Source organism: Corvus brachyrhynchos, unplaced genomic scaffold (assembly GCF_000691975.1).
Source record: "Corvus brachyrhynchos isolate BGI_N302 unplaced genomic scaffold, ASM69197v1 scaffold94, whole genome shotgun sequence".
NCBI lineage: Eukaryota > Metazoa > Chordata > Aves > Passeriformes > Corvidae > Corvus > Corvus brachyrhynchos.
The window spans coordinates 9,300,286-9,322,428 of NW_008238330.1; the positions used below are offsets into that span (position 1 = coordinate 9,300,286).

Sequence of the window (22,143 nt, forward strand, 5' to 3'; positions counted from 1 at the left end):
TTTCTGGGGTACTGGCTTTTACTGGGGCTTTGGCAAACTGCCAGGGTCATCATCACACCTCAAAGAGCTGTAGCCAGGAGTGTTGGCAGCTGAGCAGAAACTTGGGTACCATCTATCATCCTTACATGCCACATACTCATAGCCTCTGTGTGATCACAGTGGTTGGGTACTGGTTGCTTGAGGTGAACAATATTGTCTGTCTTGATAAAAAGGTATTTTCTAGTGCCAGTCACAAGCCTGAGGTGACTCCTTAAGATGAACAGCCGAGGCAGTCACCTGCTCCAAAAGATAAATGAGCATTTCTAACAGCAGCTTGAAATAGTGAAACACTTTATATTGTGAAGTAACTCTACTATTTATTTAATTTACACTTTCAAGCTATCAAATACTTGAGCTACATCATGTAATGCCAGCAAGGCAAAGTAGTAACCAAGAATTCATCCTTACAGGGGTTTAAAAAACAAACCACCACCCCCTTGATCCCAAACCAGCTTCCCTCCCTTCCTGAGCCAGCCCAAATTCTGCATATGCTGCAGCTCAGATTGCTAAATGAGTTACATCTGCTCAGCTCATGAGGGTGTTCCTGCAGGACTGAAGTGATGAGCAGGTTACACAACCTGCATGTTTCCAAAGGCTGGTCAAAAATGGTTCACTTGGGAGTCTTGATATTTTCATGTCCCAGTGTTCTCAGAATTTCAAATGCCAAAGAAGCAACAGCAATGTCAGCGTGAGAGCTAGGAATTAAAACCAGTAACATCTATTAGACATCCTCAGGAGAAAAAAATGTTTTGTTCAAATTCCACATTTGCCTTTATCTATGCTGGAAAACTCTGAGTAGCCATTAACTGCACTCTCTACCTGCTTTTTGTTAAGCAGTAACGTAACCAGTGATTCTGCCCTGTAGCCACTCGTGTAGAAATGAATTTGAGCTCAAACTCCCAGTAACTGCTACCTCACTCAACCTCCTCTGTAAAAGAAAGCAGATAGAATTTATCATACACCCCGTGACTCCACACACACACACTTCCAGCTTGACAGAAAGATGTATTTTCACACACACACAGCCCTCTGCCTGCAGCGCTGCTCTGCACAGGCAGGCACTGCCACTGCAGGTGTTGCCCACCTCCTGCAAGGAGGAGCGACAGTCCCTCCAACCACGGTGCTGCACGGGGGCCCTTTGCTTCCTCGCCTAAGGTTTTATTACATATTTTTTGCCTATTTTTTTCTTCTGGAAACACATTTTTTTCTAGCATTGGAACAGAGGCTCTAACACATTACTGGTAGTCCACAGAATCAAGTATTTTTAGTTTCTTTATGGACTCCCATCCCTCATCTCTAGCTTAGAAAGGATACCAGCAGACCAATCTGCAACTTCCTTGACTGCTGCTAATGACGATACCTACCAGTACTCCACAGTTTGGGGAATGCAGAGCTAACCAGAAAATCCAAATGATCAGTTCACACTACATAAGCCAATGTCTTAATAATCAGCAATTTAAATCAGATAATTCAGTTATCTGAAACAAATTCATCTTAGCAACTGTCTTCATTGAAAAATAAATGTCCATGATCCCATATTTTAAAGCATGGATTTGATTCCAGGTGGTCACTGAGCAAAATGGGTTGGTCATGTCACTCTTTAAAGTGCCTGTTCCAACAAGCTCAGGAAGCATCACAGAGAGAGAGTTTGGCAATCCATGGCTGCTACACAGCAGCAGGGGAGCACCAAAAGCAGCTTTCAATCCAAACAGTGCCCTTCTCCTGGCACGTGACTGCTCGGCTGGAACCCCGGTTCTGACACATAGGAAGAGGGAGAGATTAGAAACCTGTCTGTAAGAAATGAGCAAAGCAAAATCACTCCTCAAGCAATTCAAACCAGTGGTAATATGTGGGTGGAAGGGCCTGGGAGTTTAGACTACCCCGAGGATGGCTTAGATCCAGGTCTCAGCTGTAGCCGCCTCTAAACCATTTCTGGTTCTGCAGGAGATACAGAGAGGCTCCTTAACCAGGTTCAAAGCACAGGTGAGGAGACCAAGTTTATTAGGTCACAAGGACTATTCTGGGAAAGATGCCACATAAGGAAATCTGAAGAGAAGGCAGAATATCTATACCTTCCAAACAAATGTCCATTCAGCTAAGTCTGATAAAGCTTCCCCAGGCTTCCCCTGCCTGCCTGTTGCCAATTTATGCATGGCAGCCCCAAGAATCAGCCTGAAACCTCTCAGTCTCCTCTGGAGGCAAATGGATAGGGACATGTGTTCCCTAAAGAAGAAGGGGAGGAGGGGAAATGAAATCCATGAGTTCTCAGGGGGTCCCTTGTTGCTGTTGCAGTGCAGGAGCTCGGCACAGCAGAGGGACCTGGCTCATCTTAATGTATCTGAACAGTTCTCAATGGCACCAGCTGGAATTTGATCTACTGAGCATCTTGTGTTAAGTAAGAGCGAGTACTGTTTAGTTGGGCTCTGTAGCATGTGTTTTTCTGCATACAGAAATGTGCAGACTGTAATAAACTACTGAGGAAGCCAGAAAAGCAGAATTCAAAGACAGTGACTGGGCTATCTGGTGCATCTAATGCTGAAATACTCCCAACAGAGTGAAAGCTGTTTCTAACAGAAGAAAAGCCCATCTTCCCCCCACTCTCATCTTCAGTGGTGGTGCCTGTGTCTCCCTTGGGGAGAGCTGACATTTTATTGTACTGAGATAATTTAATGTGTCATACAAAACCCTGTGAGTCAGCAGCTGAGTGTGCAAGAGGGATGCTGACTGCTCTCAACAGGTTTGGTAAGTCCTCGGTGAACACCTCCTTACACTCACCACATCCCGAACATTTCCTTTTCACGTCTGCCCACACCCCTCCTTCCTTCCAACACAGGCTACCACACTGCCATAATGCTGAGGAGCCAATTTTCCCAAAAGCCTGCATTTGGGAGCACAAAGAGCACTGAAGAGATTATCTTAAGTGTTTCAAAAACTGACCTCTGAACTACAACTTCTCTATGAATTTTAGTTCAACCAGGAGTGAAATGAAGCCTAACAGCCCACAGCAGAAGTACAAAATTTGTTTTGAGAGGCAGACAACAGCCATTCATTCATTCATATGTCCAAGGAGGATTAGATATGGGAAAGTCTATGGGAGATGAGCTAAGGTTCGGCCAATTTGTTGGGACTAGCACCTCTATTCTTGCAGAGAAGGCCATGGTATTCCTCTAAGTCGTGTGCCTTCTGGAGAAGCCACAGGTATTCTTAAACAAAAGTTCTGTTCTTCAGCCACATGTTTGAAAGGAATCAGTTTGCAAGTGCATCAACCACAGCCACCTTAACACAGGGCACAAATGTCACATTGTGCATGCAGCCCACTCTGCCAAGAACCACTGACAGGAATCCGGTTATAGAGACCAACGTTTGGAATAAAATAATAATTTTTAAAAAAATAAATCCACAGAATTGACACACACAAGGAGCCAGACTGTGCCGCAGCTGGGGATCAAAGTGTGCCGCAGGCTCTGATGTAGAGGACTTTGGAGGAGAGCAGTGCAGGGAGGGGGGCCAGGACAGAAACCCGAGAAGCTCTTACTGCACAGAATTACAGAAGGCCATTGCAGACAAAAGAGGAGATGAGCGCTCTGAGCCCTGGAAATTCCTGGAAGCCTGAGGGAACTCACCTGGCAGTTTGGGCCAGGCTCTCTAGAGCCTGGATAAGAGCATCACCATCATTCCTCAGGCTCTCTGAGTGCTTCTTGTTTGAAGTTATCTGGAACAAAAAGAAAGAACCATTATCAAAGGCTTAGCAAAAGATTCTTCTCTGTCATTTTTGTGGGATAAGAGAGAGGGAAACAAGTTACAGCATTTATTATAATTGTAAATGGAATGTGACATTGAAGAGACCCACAATAAAGTCCCTTTTACTGAATTTTAGGCAGAGACCATCTAAAACGTCTTGGCTTAATTAACAATACTCACCCATGTTCTGAGTCTCTGTATGTGTGCAAATTCACATATCACAGTCTGCCAATCCTGATTTCATCCTTAGTACCAATGCAAATACAAGCCCCATTTAGTCTGAATCCCAGGGATATCTTGGAGAGGCAATTATTTTCATTTCTCACTTCAGGGAAAAAGAAACCAAGCTTCTACCAGCCTTCAGATCAGGACGTGTGGGGTTTCTCTGAGAGAAGCCAGGTTAAAATCACTGCAAAGTTGGTAACTGCATATGGAAATTTTTCTTGCCCCTCATCAGTCATTAGGAGTTACCTGCACAGGGCTGTCACCCACAGAGCAGGGGGCTGAGTGACCAAAGCTATATGCCCTTTTGTGTCAAATGAATCCTGATTGTAGCTGATTTTGCTGCTGGTGTGGTTTATTACATGAATCTGCAATGACTGGCTTATTGTTTCTCCAGCCTTAAGTAGTACAACTACACAGCTCCAAGCAGCCAGGCATTTCCTGACGGTTAAGCAGGTGAATGGGAAGGTCACGGAACATGACATGAAGCCTCATGCACTATAGCTCAGACACTGAGTACTCGGCAGCCTGCTGAAAAGCTCTTGTATCTCCAATGGATTACTAAAAAACCTGGTTTGCATGTCAGTTCCTGCTTGCAAAGGTAAATAAATCTTGGCTGAAGAGAAAGGGAAAGGGGAGGAGCAGAGCAGCTGATTATTTTGATACTGGAGGAGTTAATGCTTGAAACTATGACTTCTAATCCCAAAACCTGGCAAGGACTTGTAAGCTTTAGCGTGCTGCGGCTGGCCCTATTTACCATTGATCCAGCATCTGGGCAATACGCCTTCATATCCTCCTCTTAAATCACAACAGAAGCTGTATTTACAGCTGCCATCCCACCATAATTTATCAGCAGTGATTCTGCAACAACAGTGTCACTGCATCTGTAATTGTAACATCCTGTAGTTTGGCAGTTACAGGGAACCGGGACCTGCCTGAAGTACACTAAAACATATCCTGTATGTTGGAAAAAACCCAGTGATGCCATTACCTGAGCACAAATCATCGGTAAATCCTGACTACAGATCATTAAACCCTTTTGCCCTCTTGAGGTTTATATCTGATTCTTTCAGTTTACATTTCAGAAATCCACTATTCTCTATTTGTTACCTGCTAGACACAGAAAATGTTTTGTAATCTGGGTTCTGAATGTGAGAACAACACCACATGTAATAGGAGCAGTACAGGAGAAAAGTACTTTCAACACAAGACATTGCTTTCTGTTCGTAAAGAGTGCTCATGCCTCTACCAAACATTTCCCTGCAACTCCTGCAGCTCACCAGCCACTGCCACATTCCTTGCACTTTCCACATTCATGCCCCTTGTTCATTCTGCACACTTTAAAAAGCTGAGAGGTCACAGGGGAAGGAAGGTCGCTAGGACTGAATCATGCTCCATAAAACCACCAGGTCAAATAAAGGCTACAGATACCTCTCATTCTACTACATCCTAACTTTTGGGTGCTGACATTTGTACAACCCTCACAGTCTCCTCACAAAATAGTCAATGGCATCATACAGAAAACATTCAAAACATGCTCAACTATAAAATCTGGTATGAAGAAAAAAGTTTAATTCTAAAATGATTTATTTCAAACAATAACAGCCCAAATGAGTCACCAGGTCTGACTATAAGCCTGCCCATGCTGCAGCATGCCTTGTGTCACTATTAAGAACACATTTCTGTGCATACAATGCATTTGAATAGAAAGGATTAAAATGGCTTTATATGCACAGAAATTGTAAAAGACTGAAACAGAAACACCCATGAGATCATCTACACCACCTCCCTGTTAGACTTCACCATGCAGAGCAGCTTTCAGCCACAAGCAATGGGCTCCCATGGCATCCATCCAGAGGGGCTACTCCCCAGGCTAACAAAATGCTTCAGTAAGATCCTTTCAGCAGTAAAAGTGGTAGCATAAGGAGGGAAAGGATCAGCATGAGCTGCCTCCAGTCCATCTAAATTAAGTATAACCCAAATTTAGAATGTATTTTCTTGAGAGTGCCAACTACCAGCTTCATACAAACCAAGGGGTGTTGGTGAAGAACCAACCTGTCCAGTTGGCAGTGCCACCTGTGCTCACACAGAACTCACCCAGACCAAACGGGGCTGCACAGATTTTCATGGGCAGCTGGGGCTTCCCCACCAGCTCTTTGTCACCATTGTCCAGAAAAATGGATGCTATCCACCACCAGGCACTCACTCCATGGGCCTGGGAGGGGACCAACTCTGTAGTAGCAGGAAAATTGAGGGCTGAATATAGGGTGAGCTGCCAGCACCCAAGAGCCAGCTCAGCCACAGCTGCCTATGGTTTCTGTCAGCACTCCCATGCTCTTACTGCTCTGATCACTGGCACTTATTTGCCCTTTATCTCAGTCTGAGTAGATCTGATTGCTCCCTGAGCAACTGGAAGGTCTCTTGCATATGACAGATTACATCGTGCTTCACAGGAGACTGTGAGAAGTATTATCTGAATCACTGTTCACTTTCAAGATGAAACTTCACTCATGTTTCTTATTTAAAAACTGTTTCAGTCTCATCTTCCTTTTGTGCCATAGATTATAATAAACTATGACAGGACATAAAACCACCATTCACCAAAATTTGAGAAATTAATGTATTCTTCACTTTGTTATCTTTTTCTTCTACCCACCATTTCTGCCTTTTTTGTCCACACCAGTTCTAGTTCTCATTCATTTGAGATTTTAACAACTAGTTTAATGTTCTCTTGTAATACTGCTGCTTGTTAGGGCTGGCTACAACACAGATTCAATGACATAATCAATAGCAATTCCTTCAATTAACAATGTAATTAAATCTCAGTTTAGTTGTACACTCACTGCAATTTAACAAGAATTTCAAAATTACTTTTCTTTATTAAGCCTACAACCATTCAGCAGCTCTGCTCTCTTCTATCCTATTAAACAAGGGTGAGCCATAAGGAATACAGTAGTTCATATATAACAATCAGTATTTCCTAAAATTCAAGAAAACTGTTCAGGTATTATGGTGCTGCTGAAGACGAGTGAAGGAAAAGTTATCATATAAAACATTTCCACTGGAATATCGACTTCACTAATAAACTGAGGAGTTTTGCATTCTTGTTCTAAGAAGAGATTTTTGCAATTCAAATTTCAAGAAAGTGCAGAAACTTAAGGGACAATTACCCCTGTTAAGGTTGGTTTCATAATGCTGAACTGCTTTCTCTGATTAGTTGTAAGTCACATTTTGAAATTTACAATGGAGATAAAGGACCTAGGCATTAAACTGCTCTCTCGCCATTTTTAAGAGAAAGAAATTCTTCTTTGTTGAGGTTTCAAGTGAACCATAAACTTAATGTCTGTGAAGTAAACTGGGAAATAATGAAAAAATAAGGAGCTCTGTATTTGAAAAACCTTTTCTTGGTTGAAGAAAGGTCTTGGGAGCATACTCAGCTGCACCTTCAAGTATCATCTTCTCAAATAAACAACTGCTGGAGATGTTCACCATTTGCACGCACGACAGATTCTTTTCTTTAAGCTACTACCATGTCTGTATACACAGATACAAGCAACACACGTCAAACTGTACCTCTTTCTCACAAACTGTTTCTTTCTCTTTCCCAAACATACATATTTTAACCTCATAAAGTGATGCTTCCTTACTTTTTCATAAAAATTCAATATAATTAAGCTAATTACAGGTACTCAGTTCTTGCTCAACTTTACTGGCACAGGCTGAGAGCAGCCAGGTGGGTAAGGCAGAAGCTGCTGCGGGTTGATTTATCAGAACTACCAGACATTCAGAGGTCCAATGTCAGCGTTACCTGAATATTGACACATGCTGTGAATAAAGTATCACTTATCCCTTGTTGGAAGCTTTTCTGTAACTGGAACTTGTACCTTCAGCTAATACTGCAGTAAAAACAACCATCAATATATTTCTTCTATGGACTAACTGGGACCCTATGTAGGATATGAAATATAATATCAAAATTAAGTTTTCAGACTAAAAAACATTTAAGAATTAAGTACACTCCTACTGCCCTCTAGACACTATTTCAAGTAATGTCTTCATAATAAGTGCTGTTCCTGCAATTTTAAATATGCATCTCAGACTTCTCATTCCTACTTCCACCTTTGACTGGCTTAAGGCACTGTCAGTAGGACACAGAGCCTTTCATCCCCAACCAAAGCTGCTGTTTCAAATGTCAGCGAGGCTGGTGGTGACTGAAAGTTGATGGCTATTCACAGCTGCTTAGTGTGACCTTATTCCCATTTTTTAAGGAACAAATGTCACGAAATATAGTGGTGTTAAAAACATTGCTATAGCTGATGTGACAGCCCAGCAAATAAGTCAATGGGATAGTAACTTCAGAAATGAGGCACAATGCCTGGGCTGGAGGGGAAAGCCTTTTAGTGTTGTGACCCATCTTATGCCTATCCCAGGGCATTTAATGGTACTTTTCCTCCCAGGCTGTCAGTGCTGAACTATTCACAAGCACTGCAGTAATCAAATAAATCATGTCACTTGGCTTGTCATTCACAACTCATGACGTGGCCAGAAATATGCAGCCATTCCTTCTCAATGCAGGAGCACAATAACCAAGCAAATACTGCAACCAGGGACTCATTTGGGTGAACTAAAACTAAGAGTTCCATTGGCTGTGGACTTACGAAACGTAAGTGTTTATTTCATTATAAATTGCTCTCCAAACATATGCACTAAGCTGGCAGTGCCCAAAGGAAATATAATAAATGAACTCATCATTTCTCACGACGAATCAGGTGGGTCTGTCACTTCTGTAGGCCTGCACACACACTCTTACAAAGTAATGTAGCCCTACGTTTGCCTAACGAAGGGCCAGACCCAATAAAGCATTTGGAGCCTATAAAGTAGAGGCTGTGATGATGTCAGCCCCCAAAGAGGAATCCCAAGCAGGCACCCAGATACCTGCACAGTGCATGCGGAGTGCCGCTGCCAAACGCCATGGAAACCTCCTGTTGAGAATGAAGTTACCCAATTTCACTCTTGTCTCTGGAGCTCAGGTTGGTAACACAGCCAGTGAAAGCTCATGGTCCAGACAGCACAGTCACAATGTCTTTTCCCAGTGCCCCCACAGCAGGCTGTGGGCTCCCAGGCTGTAGTCCTCTCCCCTTTTCTAGGCAAGTGAAGGCCACATTTTGTTGCTGCAGCACAGTTTCCACTGGGTGGGGAGAGGCCAGGAGGTTTGGATGGTTCCCACACAGGGAGTGAATGACATGGGGACTTGGCAGGGAGGCAACAGGCATCATGGCTCTCCAGGTAGGCGAAGTCAAACATGAACTCCCATTTACCAGGGAAGCACTCCAGCTATTAAGGCAATTTTATATCTGTGGCAGCAATTTTTTTAAATATAAAAGCAAAACAACTAAAACCAGCAACAAATATCCCAGATACATACAGTGGTCTTTTGTTAGGTGTTTAATCTGACATTGGTTACACGTGCTCTCAGCAGGTCTGTGGGATAGGACCCCCTAAAGCACTAAGGTGCAGCCAATTTACAGGTTGTTTAATGAAAATTAATGGTAACTCCTGCCAGGCTGTGCTGGTGTAGCAGAGGAACATCTGAGGACAGCGTGCTCACTAGAATGGCCAAAAGTTATTTTTGCTCTCCATAGTGTAGGAGAGCTCATTCTAAAAGGGTAAAAACCTTCCTGGTCATTGCCTCCTTTCTACTCTTCTCTCTACACATGGTTCCAGCTGGAGAGAGACAAAATGTGTGTGTGGGAAGAACAAATCAAGTTGGACAAGTTATATTTATGTTACTAATTGCCAAGTCATTTGAACAGGCCTGAGCAATGCTGCTGGACCATAAAAACAAGAAATGAAACTTACAAAAGCATGAGTGTTCCAGGTGTGCTTTGGCAAGCATATTGCAGTCAGGGATTGCAGACACATGATTTCAAAGACTTTGTGGCCTTCAGATCCTGCAAATACATGTGAAAACAAGCAGGTATCTGTGACCAAAAAAAAACCACCCCACACTACATCAGACAGCTTAGCTCTGATTTTAAAGTTCAAGAATCTTTTTTTCCCCCTCTTTATGGCTAAAATTCTTGTTCTATGGAAGTCAACAAACACCTTTTGATTTTGATAAGGCCAAGATTTCATTTGAGGTGTTTTGTTTTCTTCTAATTTGTGTATGTATGTGGAGGTTTATTCTAAGTTCAAAGCCATTCCTACGGATAACTTGGAACCATCCCGGTTTCCCGGCAGTCTGAGTGCCACACTGGCTGAAGGACTACTCACAGAGAGACAAGGAATGTCTCCCACACGATAGATAATTGTTAATTGATTTTGAATGTTTCTTGACACCTATTCACTTTGAGGCTATTCTCTGCCCTTCAGCATACACATTTTGCACACAGATGCATGCTCTGTGATTGTTGCAAAACTGTAAAATTACCAACTCTAAGGGGCATTGTCTGAACATAAGAGAAGATTTGTAAAACTGCAGGGTAATTATTGAACAGAAGGCGCTCTCTCTCTTGTTTGATTTTTAAAGTTTGGTTTTATTGCAAGTGGTGTTCTCAGCTTGCTTTCAGAAATGTCTCTATAATGTAGAAAATACCCATTACTGCAGTTTCCACCCTCTTTAATGAGTGAGTTTAAAATATTTGACTTCACAGAACTGGATAGGGCAACTTCTTTACATCCATTATATAACCAGCTGACCACAACAGCTTTATTAGCAAAAGTAAACTGCAGGTCTGTCTGCCAAAACATGGCTCAAAGGTGCTACAGGAGACTTCCACATAGGGCTGCAGTGTTGACAAGTTATGCATACTCAGAAGCCAGCCCAACATCTATATGACATTGGAAATAAGCACTTGCCATCCTGCTGCTGGTGATCTCATCTGCACACACAGGTTCATCTGTCACCTGCATGCCAATGACTCCCTAAGGTACCACTTCAGACCAGTTTTGCTCTGTCCAAACAATGATCCCAGCCAGCCTCAGATATCAGCTTTAGCAAAACCAGGCCACATACTAAGCTTACAGAAAACTTGTGAGCCCTTGATCCCTCTGCCCACAGCTTCCAAGCTGCCTATCCTCACCTTGCTGGACCTGGTGAGACCACCAGCTCCCAGGTACACCTCACCCTGGTAGTCTCTTGTGACTTCCTCCTTACAAAAGAAACAGGGAAATCCACTGGAAGAATTTTTTATTACCACAGTTCAGATCTTACATTTATTTTCCTTTAGGAGCTGTTATAGAGGTTCCTGGTTGTCTTGGAGCAAAACAAACTAAAAACAGTTATGAACAAACACTAAAACAACACACAGGTTTTCCCTCAAGTTCATCATTCTCTGAATCTCTCATGTTCAAATATCCTTCATAGTCTCTCTCTTAATCAGATTTTCTCCTAAAATAGCTTCTGACAAGTAACTCCCAATACTTATTAAATGTTGATTCCCATAACTCTTTTTCCAGTGACACTGTCTTTTATGGCCTAATAATACAATCTGTGAATGAGATCCTTGAATTTCAACATCGTCAACCCTTATGTCTCCCTGTAAAATCACAAAATAACCTAACTGCAAAGGTTTTTTTTGAGTTACATCAAACTCTCATTGATGTGCTCCATGGGTTAGGGATGACCTTCTTTACTTTCATGTACGTGTTCTTTTCATGTTCATCCAGTACAGCTGAATCGAGATCTTTCACTGACATATTTGTGTGCATGCAAACCTTTGCTTTTGCTTTAGTGAACTGCCTTATCTCAAACAATGACTGGTTTTCCATCTTATTTTCTCTCCCCCGTCCAGCTGGGGAGTGACAAAGCAGCATGGTGGGCACCTGGCATCTAGCTGGTGTCAGCCCACCACACATGCTTTGACAATTCAAATAATTTCAAGCATTTGCACACTTGTAAGGGGAAGAATCATTACCACAGAAAACTCATCTTCTCACTATTAGGAAAGCCAATGACATCCAGAACATATTGGAAAGTGCTGACCTTTAAATGGCAATTACCATACAGGAGAAGTATGCAAGCAACCAAGCAATTACTAATTTAATAAATGTTGTTACATCTAAGGACACAAACCCTTGAGCAGCCACGCAGCAATGCTCAGGTGAACTGGGCAAACCCCCAGGAACAGCCAAGAAGTCTCAGTTAACTGAGGAATTTGAAGTTTAATGCATACAGCCTCCAAAAAAATGATACCTACAGCTTGACATTGTTCCCTGTCCTGCTTCAAAAAGCTCCTCATAAAGATAAAAGACTACTATACCTTGATGAAGGCAGAGTGATGTGAGCAGATGCTGTCCAAGTTGTCTGTGCAATTCAAGTCTGACCTAGTATGCCCTAACTGTCCCTGAGCAGAACCTTGATATAGCATTGATCAACTTCCATGGAGGATGAAACTAAATTAGATGGCTCATGCTCACATTTGCCATAATCTGGACCTGAACACAAGACTCCAACAACTACACATCTCTACAAGTTGGCTTAATGATTTAGATTCACAATGCCAAAAAAAGCAGGAATATGATAACTTAAATTAAGAACTAACACAGATTATGAAAAACTCATAAGGAAAAAAAAGAGTAACAAAAGGAAAGGAAAAAAGAGTAACAAAATCTCATTAGAAAAATCATTCTGAACTATGATTTTGAACTAAATATTGAAGTATCAAACTTAGTTCCTTTGTATCCCCTGCAGACTTGATTTCCAGGGACACATGAAACTCAGACACGCTGAGGTTTTCCTTAAGTACCAAACGCAGATAGTCTTGCATATACAGGAGAAAAACAAAACCACCCCTCCCCCCTGCCAAAACCCAGAAAAATGCTCTGAAGATTTTTGTTACTGGGGCAAAAAAGGATCAGTATATTTGTGGTTCATGTAAAATGCAACTAGGAATGTAAACGACTGAACAGGGATATAAGTCTATAAAACACCAATTTCTGAAGAAAATTATGCTTTATATAATGGTTCAATTTCCATAAAATTGTAAAAACTGTCATAAAAACAAATGGACTTCTGAAACTGATGCTTGCTTATTGTCATGTGACAGATGGCTCTGGCTGCCTGGTAGAGAGCAAACAGCTACCTTGTTGGTTCTCACTGACCTCAGAGAGAATCATTTTGGTCTGGTTTTCATTTAACAAGTCCAGTTGCATTTATGTATCTTTACAACAGCAAGTCAGTCATCCATGTGTAATTACACAGAGGAGGTCAAAAGGAAGTAATAGTGATGAGCCCAACAGATGACACAGCTTGGCAATCTCAACAGTATTGCACTGTGTAAAATTACAGTGCACTGAAACACCAAATGAGTCCAGCAGTACTTTTGTGCCCACAGAAACAATGAATTAGGACTCCATAACAAAAACAACAGTGATAGTCATTGGGGAATTACACTGGCCTCGAATTATGAATTGAATAAACAGGTTGCAGGTTTCAGAACTGCAAGTTTCACTACACAACCCATAGCCAAACATCTGTCTGTGTGAAGAGAGCCTATTTCTCATTGCTGACCATGGCAGTATTGTTTTTTAGACAGCTCCTGTACCTATTCATAACCATACTGGGCTCCCAGTAGCCAAATACCAGCACAGTGATACTCGCTGGGTGTATATCTCAGAAAGCAAACATGTTCCAAACAAATGGGTAAGCAGCTTTCCCCAGGAACTCGAGTCTGCAATGTGTCAGCCACTGGAATAAACACTTCTCATTCTTGGTGCTCTCCAAAATTAAGAACAGATCCAATTTTTGATTTCCCCATACCCATCAGTGTCATTAAAGAGCAGCTGTTGCCGATTGACTGAAAAATGTTAGTTGTGAAAACAACCATCAACCAAAATGCAGTCCAAATCTGCACTTAACATAGACACACACATACTTACAGACTTACACTGCTTACTCCAAATAAACATAATAATACTTAACGCAGAATGAATGGTTCAGTAGGCAAAGTTGTGAGTAAGCATTCACAGCTACTTCAGAGGTCATCCTCCCTCACTGCACCTCACACTGCAGATAACCACAAGTCATCAGTACCTTTAGGTTTTGGGTTTTGTCAACACTTGCCTTTTCATTAAGTTGTGTTTGGACTCCACACGATTCATCATTTATTAGCCCGGCTGTTTTAGTGACATCAAGAAACTGATTCAATGAGTTCACATCAATTTTCTTCTCCACCTCAACTCACATTTGGCTGACTATCAGTTTCATCAAGGACTGACAGGAAAAGGTTCCTGGGGGAGCTTTCCTAAGCTTTTCTCAATTCATTGAGTTTTAGCTCCTGTGCATAAGAGAAATTCTTGAAGATATATCCAACATAATACCATCCTATTGTCCTTTATAGTTGTATTTCAAAATACAGATTAATAGAAACACTGTGGAGTTTCTTTGCTGCGACTGCAAAAACAAATGGGCTTCAAGACAAGGTTAAATGATTTACAGCAGAAACTTGCAAAGAGAAGATAAATCACCTTTTTCTTTCAACACAGTGCTGTGCAGTCACCTTCATCTTCTCTTATCAACTGCCATTTCCACACATGCATGAAGTGCTCTTATTATGTTAGGGAGCAAAAAGGATCACAATCTTTAACCTGGCAGTCTTCTATCAACAATAGAAGAAAAAGATACAAAGACCATGAGTCCAACATGATATCTCTAACTAGTGGCAAGAATGGCAACATGATGCTTTACTGTTAATAAAAGAAGTCAGGAAAGACCAACACTCGTTTTATTTAAGGATAAAACTCAAGTAGCTGGTAACTCATCCCTGGCAGTATAAGAAGAAGAGCAATGCATGACAACTCTGCATAATACTTGGCAGAAGATGGAACGAGGGGAATAAGACTGGCTGTCTGTGCAGGCTGTGGCCATGGCAAGGACAATTTTGTCCCAACACAAATAATCAGTTGTGATCATCAAAGTGGGACAAGGCAAGGAGGAATATATCACAGTGTCAAGAAATGAGTGTAGAAGTTATAAAATATCTGTTCAAATTGTTCATCCTCTCCACACAGAAAGCTCTGTCTGGCACTGTTACCATAGATACTCCAGCTTATCTTCTCCATTGTGTAGTTAAACAAATTTTAGCTAAATTAAAATAATGCAATTAAATAAAGAGTCAAGCAATCACAAGCACTTCAGCTAAAGCAGTTCAAGAGATTACCAACTACTCAGCTAGAATATGAAACCTACGCATATATGCACTCACTCAATGGCAGTGTTAAGTGAGCTGGCTTGAACCACCACTGTTGGTGATTTACAGTGATCTATTTTAGTCAGTGCTGTAAAACATGAGGGGAGCCCATACAGGTGGCTGTGTTATCTCAGGAAATGTAGCACTAATTTCCAACTGAGCAAGCAACAGCTTCTTCAACTCCTTTGCCTTGGTGGCACTGTGATGGATTATTTCTTAAAGCATCCTTGTTTTTATAAAACATTTTAATTGAGATTAATTATGTCATCAGTTATGCTGTCCAAAGGGGTTTTGTTGGGTTTAGTTGCCACAGTAAAAAAAAGATTAAAAAATGCCTGTTCCGACTGTCTGTTCCAATTTTTTTTGCCAGTGTTCTTGTCCCCAAAGCAGAAAGGGGAGAAAAAGATCCCTGTTTTAATCTCACTTGCTCTGGTTCCCAATTTAGCTGGAACAGCCAATGAATGTGTGACTGCACGAATGCTGGGCTGAGACGAGTTTCCATATCTGTGGAGCAGGAACAGCAGAGAGGCAGGACAGTGAAGCAGAGGTGGTGGTGGACCATGCAGGGCAGACTCCACTGCAGCCACCATCTCAGAGCCTTAAGCACGAGCTCACACACTTTGTCATTAAAAAGTGGAGACAAAGAGGTAGAAAGCTGAAAAGAAAACTTTCAGTGAAGTCCACAGCAAAGACAGAGTCAGTCCTGTAAACACAAAACCTGCTGAATTTCCAAAGAAAACACTTATCCTATAGGAAGTAAACAATTTAATTTGGATGAGAGAGCATTCTCTGGAAGACAAACTAACTATTTCTCTTTGTAACTCTAATACAGCAGAGATTGACCTTTGCATCCTCATTTTGATGCTTATCTTGAACAAACAGCCTAGAAGTCAATGTCTACTGAGAAAAAATTAGGGAAGTGACTTTTCTCTAAAAGTGCAGAGCAAGTCCTAGGGAAAAAATTTAATAAATATGAGTCCAGCTGTGGCTGAATGTTAACCAGCTTTGTGATGCCGTGTTTGTTTTGCCATGAAATGCTTGCTGAGACAAGTTAAACTTCAATCTTGAATTACATGATTAAGTCTTTCAGGGAGAAAGCTTTTGTTATTGCAAATTACGTTATATTTCAGTATGAGCAGAAGAACATACATTTTTGTATTTTATACATTTTTGCTTTTATCTCGTGGGTGAAGGTAGTGTTCAAGGAATGGATGGCCCTGACCAAAGACTACTCTATTGCAAGGGTTCTGACAAACTTTGCCCATGCAGATCAGGCAGTGAATCTCACAGCTGGCTTACAGAATCATCAGTTTGGCAGTCTTGACTTCAGCTAAAGAGACAGTCCTACGGAACTGTGTACAAACCAGCTACCCACGAACAAGCTTTCAGTATGATCTAATCAGGCTGTGAGCTGGGCATTTTTCCCTCTCATTTTCACTTTGACTACGGGAAAAAAAAATCTTAAAGCACTATCATGACATGGAGGTACTCATAATAAATATGCACAGGTTACAAATAAAACACTTGTAACTTAATAAAGCAGTTTGTTTTCTTTTAGAGGTTTCAAGTGAAAATTCCTCAGACACTTCTGCTGATGTGCAGCTGATTACATCAGTGTTTTGCATTTGCCGTTGCACAATTACCATGAACAAGGTGTGCCTTAAAATTAGATGTAGCAGCCCTTAAGCTTAACCTGATTAGGTCAATAATTTAAGTGTTAACAGTTACAGAAATGCAAGCAGAGAGAGTCTTGTTAAACAAGAAGTGATTACATACTCTTACATTGTATTCTTTTAAAAACACAATGTTTTCAGATGCAGAATGAGCACCTGGATGTCTGCCACAAGATATTGCCTTTTGCTCCTGTGCCCACCAATCTTACAACTTTGTCCTCCAGGACAAGGTAACTGAGTCACAGTGCAAACTTAATCACATTACAACACAAAGCTGATGTGATGATCTCATTACTGTTCCAGGAAAAGGAATAAACTCAATTCCTATTGACACCAGCAAATCCAGCTTTCAGCAGACTGACAAAGGCCCTGACCACGTAACAGAGAGAACAAGTAACATGAGTGGCACTCTATTAAGGAAACTATTATCCTAAGCTAGATAGTGACAATGAGACTTTTAAAGAAAGTCTTAGTGCTTTGCCAGAGGATTTTTGAATTTTAAAGGAGATTTTGAAGGATAGTTGATTCGACCAAATCTATTATGCTTTTTTTGGTAAGTTTAAGGTACCTGGAAATTGCCTTATGTCAGGATAAAAATAATTTTGCACATTAAAGAACAGATTTATTGCACTATTTCAAGCATTCAAGCCAATCTAAATTGGCTAAGAGGTTCATTTTGAAGCTCTTCACCCTTTTTTAAATACTACATATTTGGATTACTCCCTAGCATAGTATAAGACATGCAGAAACAAAATCTAAAATGACTAAATCTGACTTAAAAAGAATACCTGTCTGATCAAAGCCCTTAGCTCACCTGTGTTGCTTTTTTTGGTTTGGGGTGTTTTGGGTTTTTTTTTGGTAAAACTAACTAACAGGAAATCTTATCTTCTGAGAGTTGCACTTAAAACTGATTGCTTATGAAGATTTGAAGCATGATTGGGATTATCATTCTGAAACAGCACCCAGGGGAACTGGGTGGATCAAGGGATTGCTAATGAGATAATTGAGTCTTTCACATCTAAACTGCTGATTTAAATTCAACCCAACACAAAGTTCCCCCAGCTGGTGGACATCTGTAAAGAACAAGGTGATCTTCCCATTCTGCTCTTAGAAAATACACATAGGGAGCACTGAACTGCCAGGAAAATCATCACACTTTGCAGTGAAACCAAGATACGGATTGACAATGAAACAATTAAAATTAATTTTTATCCCTTGATTCAGTAATATAAAACAAGGCTTTGGCTTTCTGGATCAGGTTTACTTTCCCCCACCTGCTCAAAATAAGTTTCAGCCTCTAAGACTACTACAGTAAAATCAAATAAAACATTTTAGTAAGGTAAAAATTATTATTTAAGTTCCAGAGTGGCTATATTGGGCTTTAATGACTTATAATTTACAGAAAGGGCAGTGGTAGATGTTAATGAGTGACTCAGATGACTTTCTATTATGTTTTTCTGCAAGAGCAGTCATTATCACATGTCAGTTGCTCAGAACATAGCACTCTCTAGTCCTCCCTCTCATTTAATAAAAGCCAATTAATCATTTCCAATCATTTACGTACTCAGTGAATTTAGAATCTAGTTTCACTCATAAATTACAGTAAATCTATCATTTTAATTAACTAACTAGTCATAGCTGTTCTACAGACATTTTGTTTGTGTGAACATACTTTAGCCTATGAACTATTTGCAACTCTTATTACTGTGATTCTTGGTTTACTAATGGGATTTGTGACAGATCAACTGTATGATCTATTACCTTTTCTCTGTGCTGACTGCTGGGTCAGATTGAGAGTCCACCTCCTAGGCCTCAAGTTCTTTGCTTTTGGTACATGACAGGACCATCAATCTCAAATGGATACCGTGCAAACCAAGCCCACAGCCCCCACAGGCAGATGAACTGACCTCACCTGCATATGAATCAGTGGGTTGGGCACACATTAATTGATACAACACGACCAGAACTTGTTCCACTCATACAGCCTTCTTCCTTCTTTCCTTCCTCGCTAAAAGTGCTCCTTTCACCCCATAATCCAAGCCCCTTCTCCCCGTAAGAACCTGCCTCACCACCCACATGCACAAGGAGAACCCACCAGAGTTATCAGAGCAAGACCCAGCCATGCGCTGGTGGTACTGCAAGGAATGGGGAAGGCTAGGTAAGTTCGTTGTTGTGTTTTCCAAAGGATCCCTCTATAAAGTTCACGTCTTACCAGGGAAAACAGCTTCTTCCTGTGCTAGGTCCCAGGACAAATCCAAAGAGATTGTCCCTCGGACCAGGAAGAAGGAATGCAGTCCTTTTAAGTAAAGGAAGTTGCTAACTATCCATAGATGTTTCCCTCCACAGTACCATCCAAAAGCTCCTGCAGGTTCTAAGACGCTGCTTACAGCAGGTATGTACAGCTGGCCAAAGCCACCAAACACAAGACACGTTCCTTAGCAGGGATAAAGAGGGATATCTTGAGAGAAGATACCACTTCCTCTCCCACTAATCCTTTCCTACTTTCTTCCCCTTGTGCACTGCCTTATGTATCCTGATCATTCCAAACCCAGTTTTCCCAGCCACCCACAAGCAGGCGCTGGAAATTTGTCCTAGGGGACAAAATCAGCAAACTTAATTCATGACAGGGGCAGGTCCTTCACAACATTAGAGGAGGTCACTGATGCACTCACAGCCTATGTGTAGAGACAGTGATATAAGAAGGTAACAACCACCAACATCAGCACTCTGAGTTCTTGAGGAAGCCCTGGATATGGTCCTCTGGAATACAGTTGGTGAGAAGGAAGAGACCACCTTAGAAGATGCCAAAAACCCCCTCCATTCTAAAGATACAAGTACTTGGCTACCACCTTTCCAGAAAATCAAGGTCTTGGGTCTGATTCCTGTCATCTGAGAAAGGAAGGATCCCCTGCCTTCCCATTAGGTCTTTGCCTAGGTGCTGAGACAACACCAGTACTCAGTGTTATCTTCCCTGCCTAAACTTCCCCTCACAGCTCCAGCTGTTTCCCATCTCCATGCTGACCATTTGTGGTCAATCCCACAAGGCCTGGCAAGAACCAGAATGAACTGGATCCAAAGAGAAAAGGTGTACATAGAAAGCCCTTTCTTCTCGCATTCCCTGTGGATCTGTTAGAGGGGTGTAATTCTCTGCCAGGAGGCTGCTAATGTGCTTCCTGGTACCCTTTTACTTTGTCAAGGAGTAGATGTACGCACATGCTCCAATCTCCAAAGAAGTTGGATGAGTGATCAATGTGCCTTGGCCCAGTAGTCTTTCTGCACTCAGACTTCACACTATCACTCAAGGGTGGGTAAGGCAAGTGCCTTTAGGCTCCTGGATGACAACTTTAGGTCTCTTGCCAGAGACCTCCACCAACTAGCCCTTTTCCTGCTGCTGCAGCACAAGGACTGGCACACACCTTCTCTACATCCCAGCACCTGCACCATGAAGGAAAGATACTGCCTTCCTATCAAGCCCGAACTTCCAAAAAGCCTCTACAAAGACTATCTCATCTGACTGGCTATTGTAATAATGACTGAAGGCTGATCTTAGCCAAAATTAGGAGCTCGTGCCCATTTGTGGGCTTGACCAGCCACAGGGGAGCTTCTTACTCATTTCTGGCTTCATGGACATTTTTCTTGAATCAATCTTCAGCAAGCCTCAAGGCCTGTATAGGAGTTAGGAGGATTTTTCCCTATATATATTATTCAGTATTTATCATTACTGAATGTTTTCTGCAATTCTGTCACCCATTCAATCAATATTTTGATTTGTCTGCAAGTCTTCACCATCAGACTTATCTCTTTATCTCTTTTTCCAGGTAATTTATGAATGCATTGCAGAGCAAAGATCCTGGTGGGTTTATGACAATAACCTACATTTATGATTCAATACTAGCGATTTATTATTTTCTACCATTTAAGCTGCTATTAATCTGTGAGAACTTCTCAGTCTCATGGCTTCTCACAGCTGCTTTTGAAAGTTCTACTGAGAAGCCTTAAGAAATGCCTTTTCAAACTCCCTAGTCCACTATATCTAACAGGTTACAATTCTTCACATACTATTGACTCACTTGGAGGAACTGGATAAATATGACTTCCCTCCACAGACATTGTATTGACTTTTATGTAATCTGCTGTATTTATCTTTCTGTGTACCCATCCTTTCCCTATTATCATGCCTCATAGTTCAGCCTTACAGAAGTCAGAGTTAATTGCCAGAATGATACCTGGAGCCCTTTAAAAAATGTTAGTATAGATGATGGTTTACTTGATAGGCTGCATATCAGAACTACAGGCTCAACAATTTCTTGGACAATTACATTGTGACCAGCTGACTATTACTACTCACTTGGTTAAATTGTTCCAAAATATCTTTTTTGTAACACCATTTTTTTAAGACAATCCTATATACTGAAAAACCAGCTTGAGATGATCAAATTGCTGAAAAACCAGCTTGAGATGATCAAATTGCGTGACAGGCAAAAATCAGAAGCCTGAAAAGTGATAAGTCCAATATTTTCTCTCTTCTTGTCTTCAGAAGAATACTTCATGCATCAAAAAGTGAATTCTTATGCAAAGTTACAGTAATTTCTCAAAATCTTTGTAAATAGTGATGAATTACTATCTCCATTGCAGATGATGTATGTTCATTTGATGAACATTTGAGCTGTTAATGAGAACTATCCCTAAACACAAAGAGCGGCATCTTTTGTCTCTTATGAGACAAATTTTTGAGAAGTACGCATCTTGGGAGTATAACCTGGATGACTGACTTTGCTAAATAACCACATACTAACCAACTTGGTAGAACAACACAAACAATAATCTAAATTACCACTGCATTTCCAACGAGCTTTTTTCAGCACCTCACTATTTATGGACATAAACATTCTAAGACAGATAGAAGATCACAGACAATAGGAAGTCCTCTGATGGACACCTCACACAGAGGAAGGCTATCTCATCAGCTTGAAATTATTTCTTATGATTTCCTTTGAAACATTTCCTGGATAAAGCTCCTGGAGATGAGACACCTTCTAACTGTGTCCATCCTTTATCACATTTCCATCCAAAAATTTCATACACCAGAGGGACTCTCCTCAAAACTGACACTCTGCGTGACATTTCTTGTATGGTCCCATTTCTGAATTTGCTCAGGGAAACAGAAATAAGAAAAGTTTTTGAAGAGCATGTTCCCATGTATTTGTAGCATATATATGACAAGCACACAAATATAACAGCATATCTAGCTTTTGACTCTGAGAACAAATTATGGGTGT

General features: G+C 41.2%; 1 protein-coding gene across 1 annotated transcript in view; it reads right to left on the minus strand.

Annotated features, from left to right (window-relative positions):
- Positions 1–313: 313 nt before the first annotated feature.
- The window catches only part of ULK4 (unc-51 like kinase 4), a 215,356-nt gene continuing 193,526 nt past the window's right edge, over positions 314–22,143 (minus strand). Inside the window, exons 37-38 of the mRNA XM_008633969.2 lie at positions 3,663–3,751; positions 314–734 (exon numbers count right to left, since the gene is read on the minus strand). Of these exons, the coding sequence (XP_008632191.2) occupies positions 650–734; positions 3,663–3,751 (174 nt within the window). The 3' untranslated portion in view covers positions 314–649. The remainder of the gene's footprint in view (positions 735–3,662; positions 3,752–22,143) is intronic.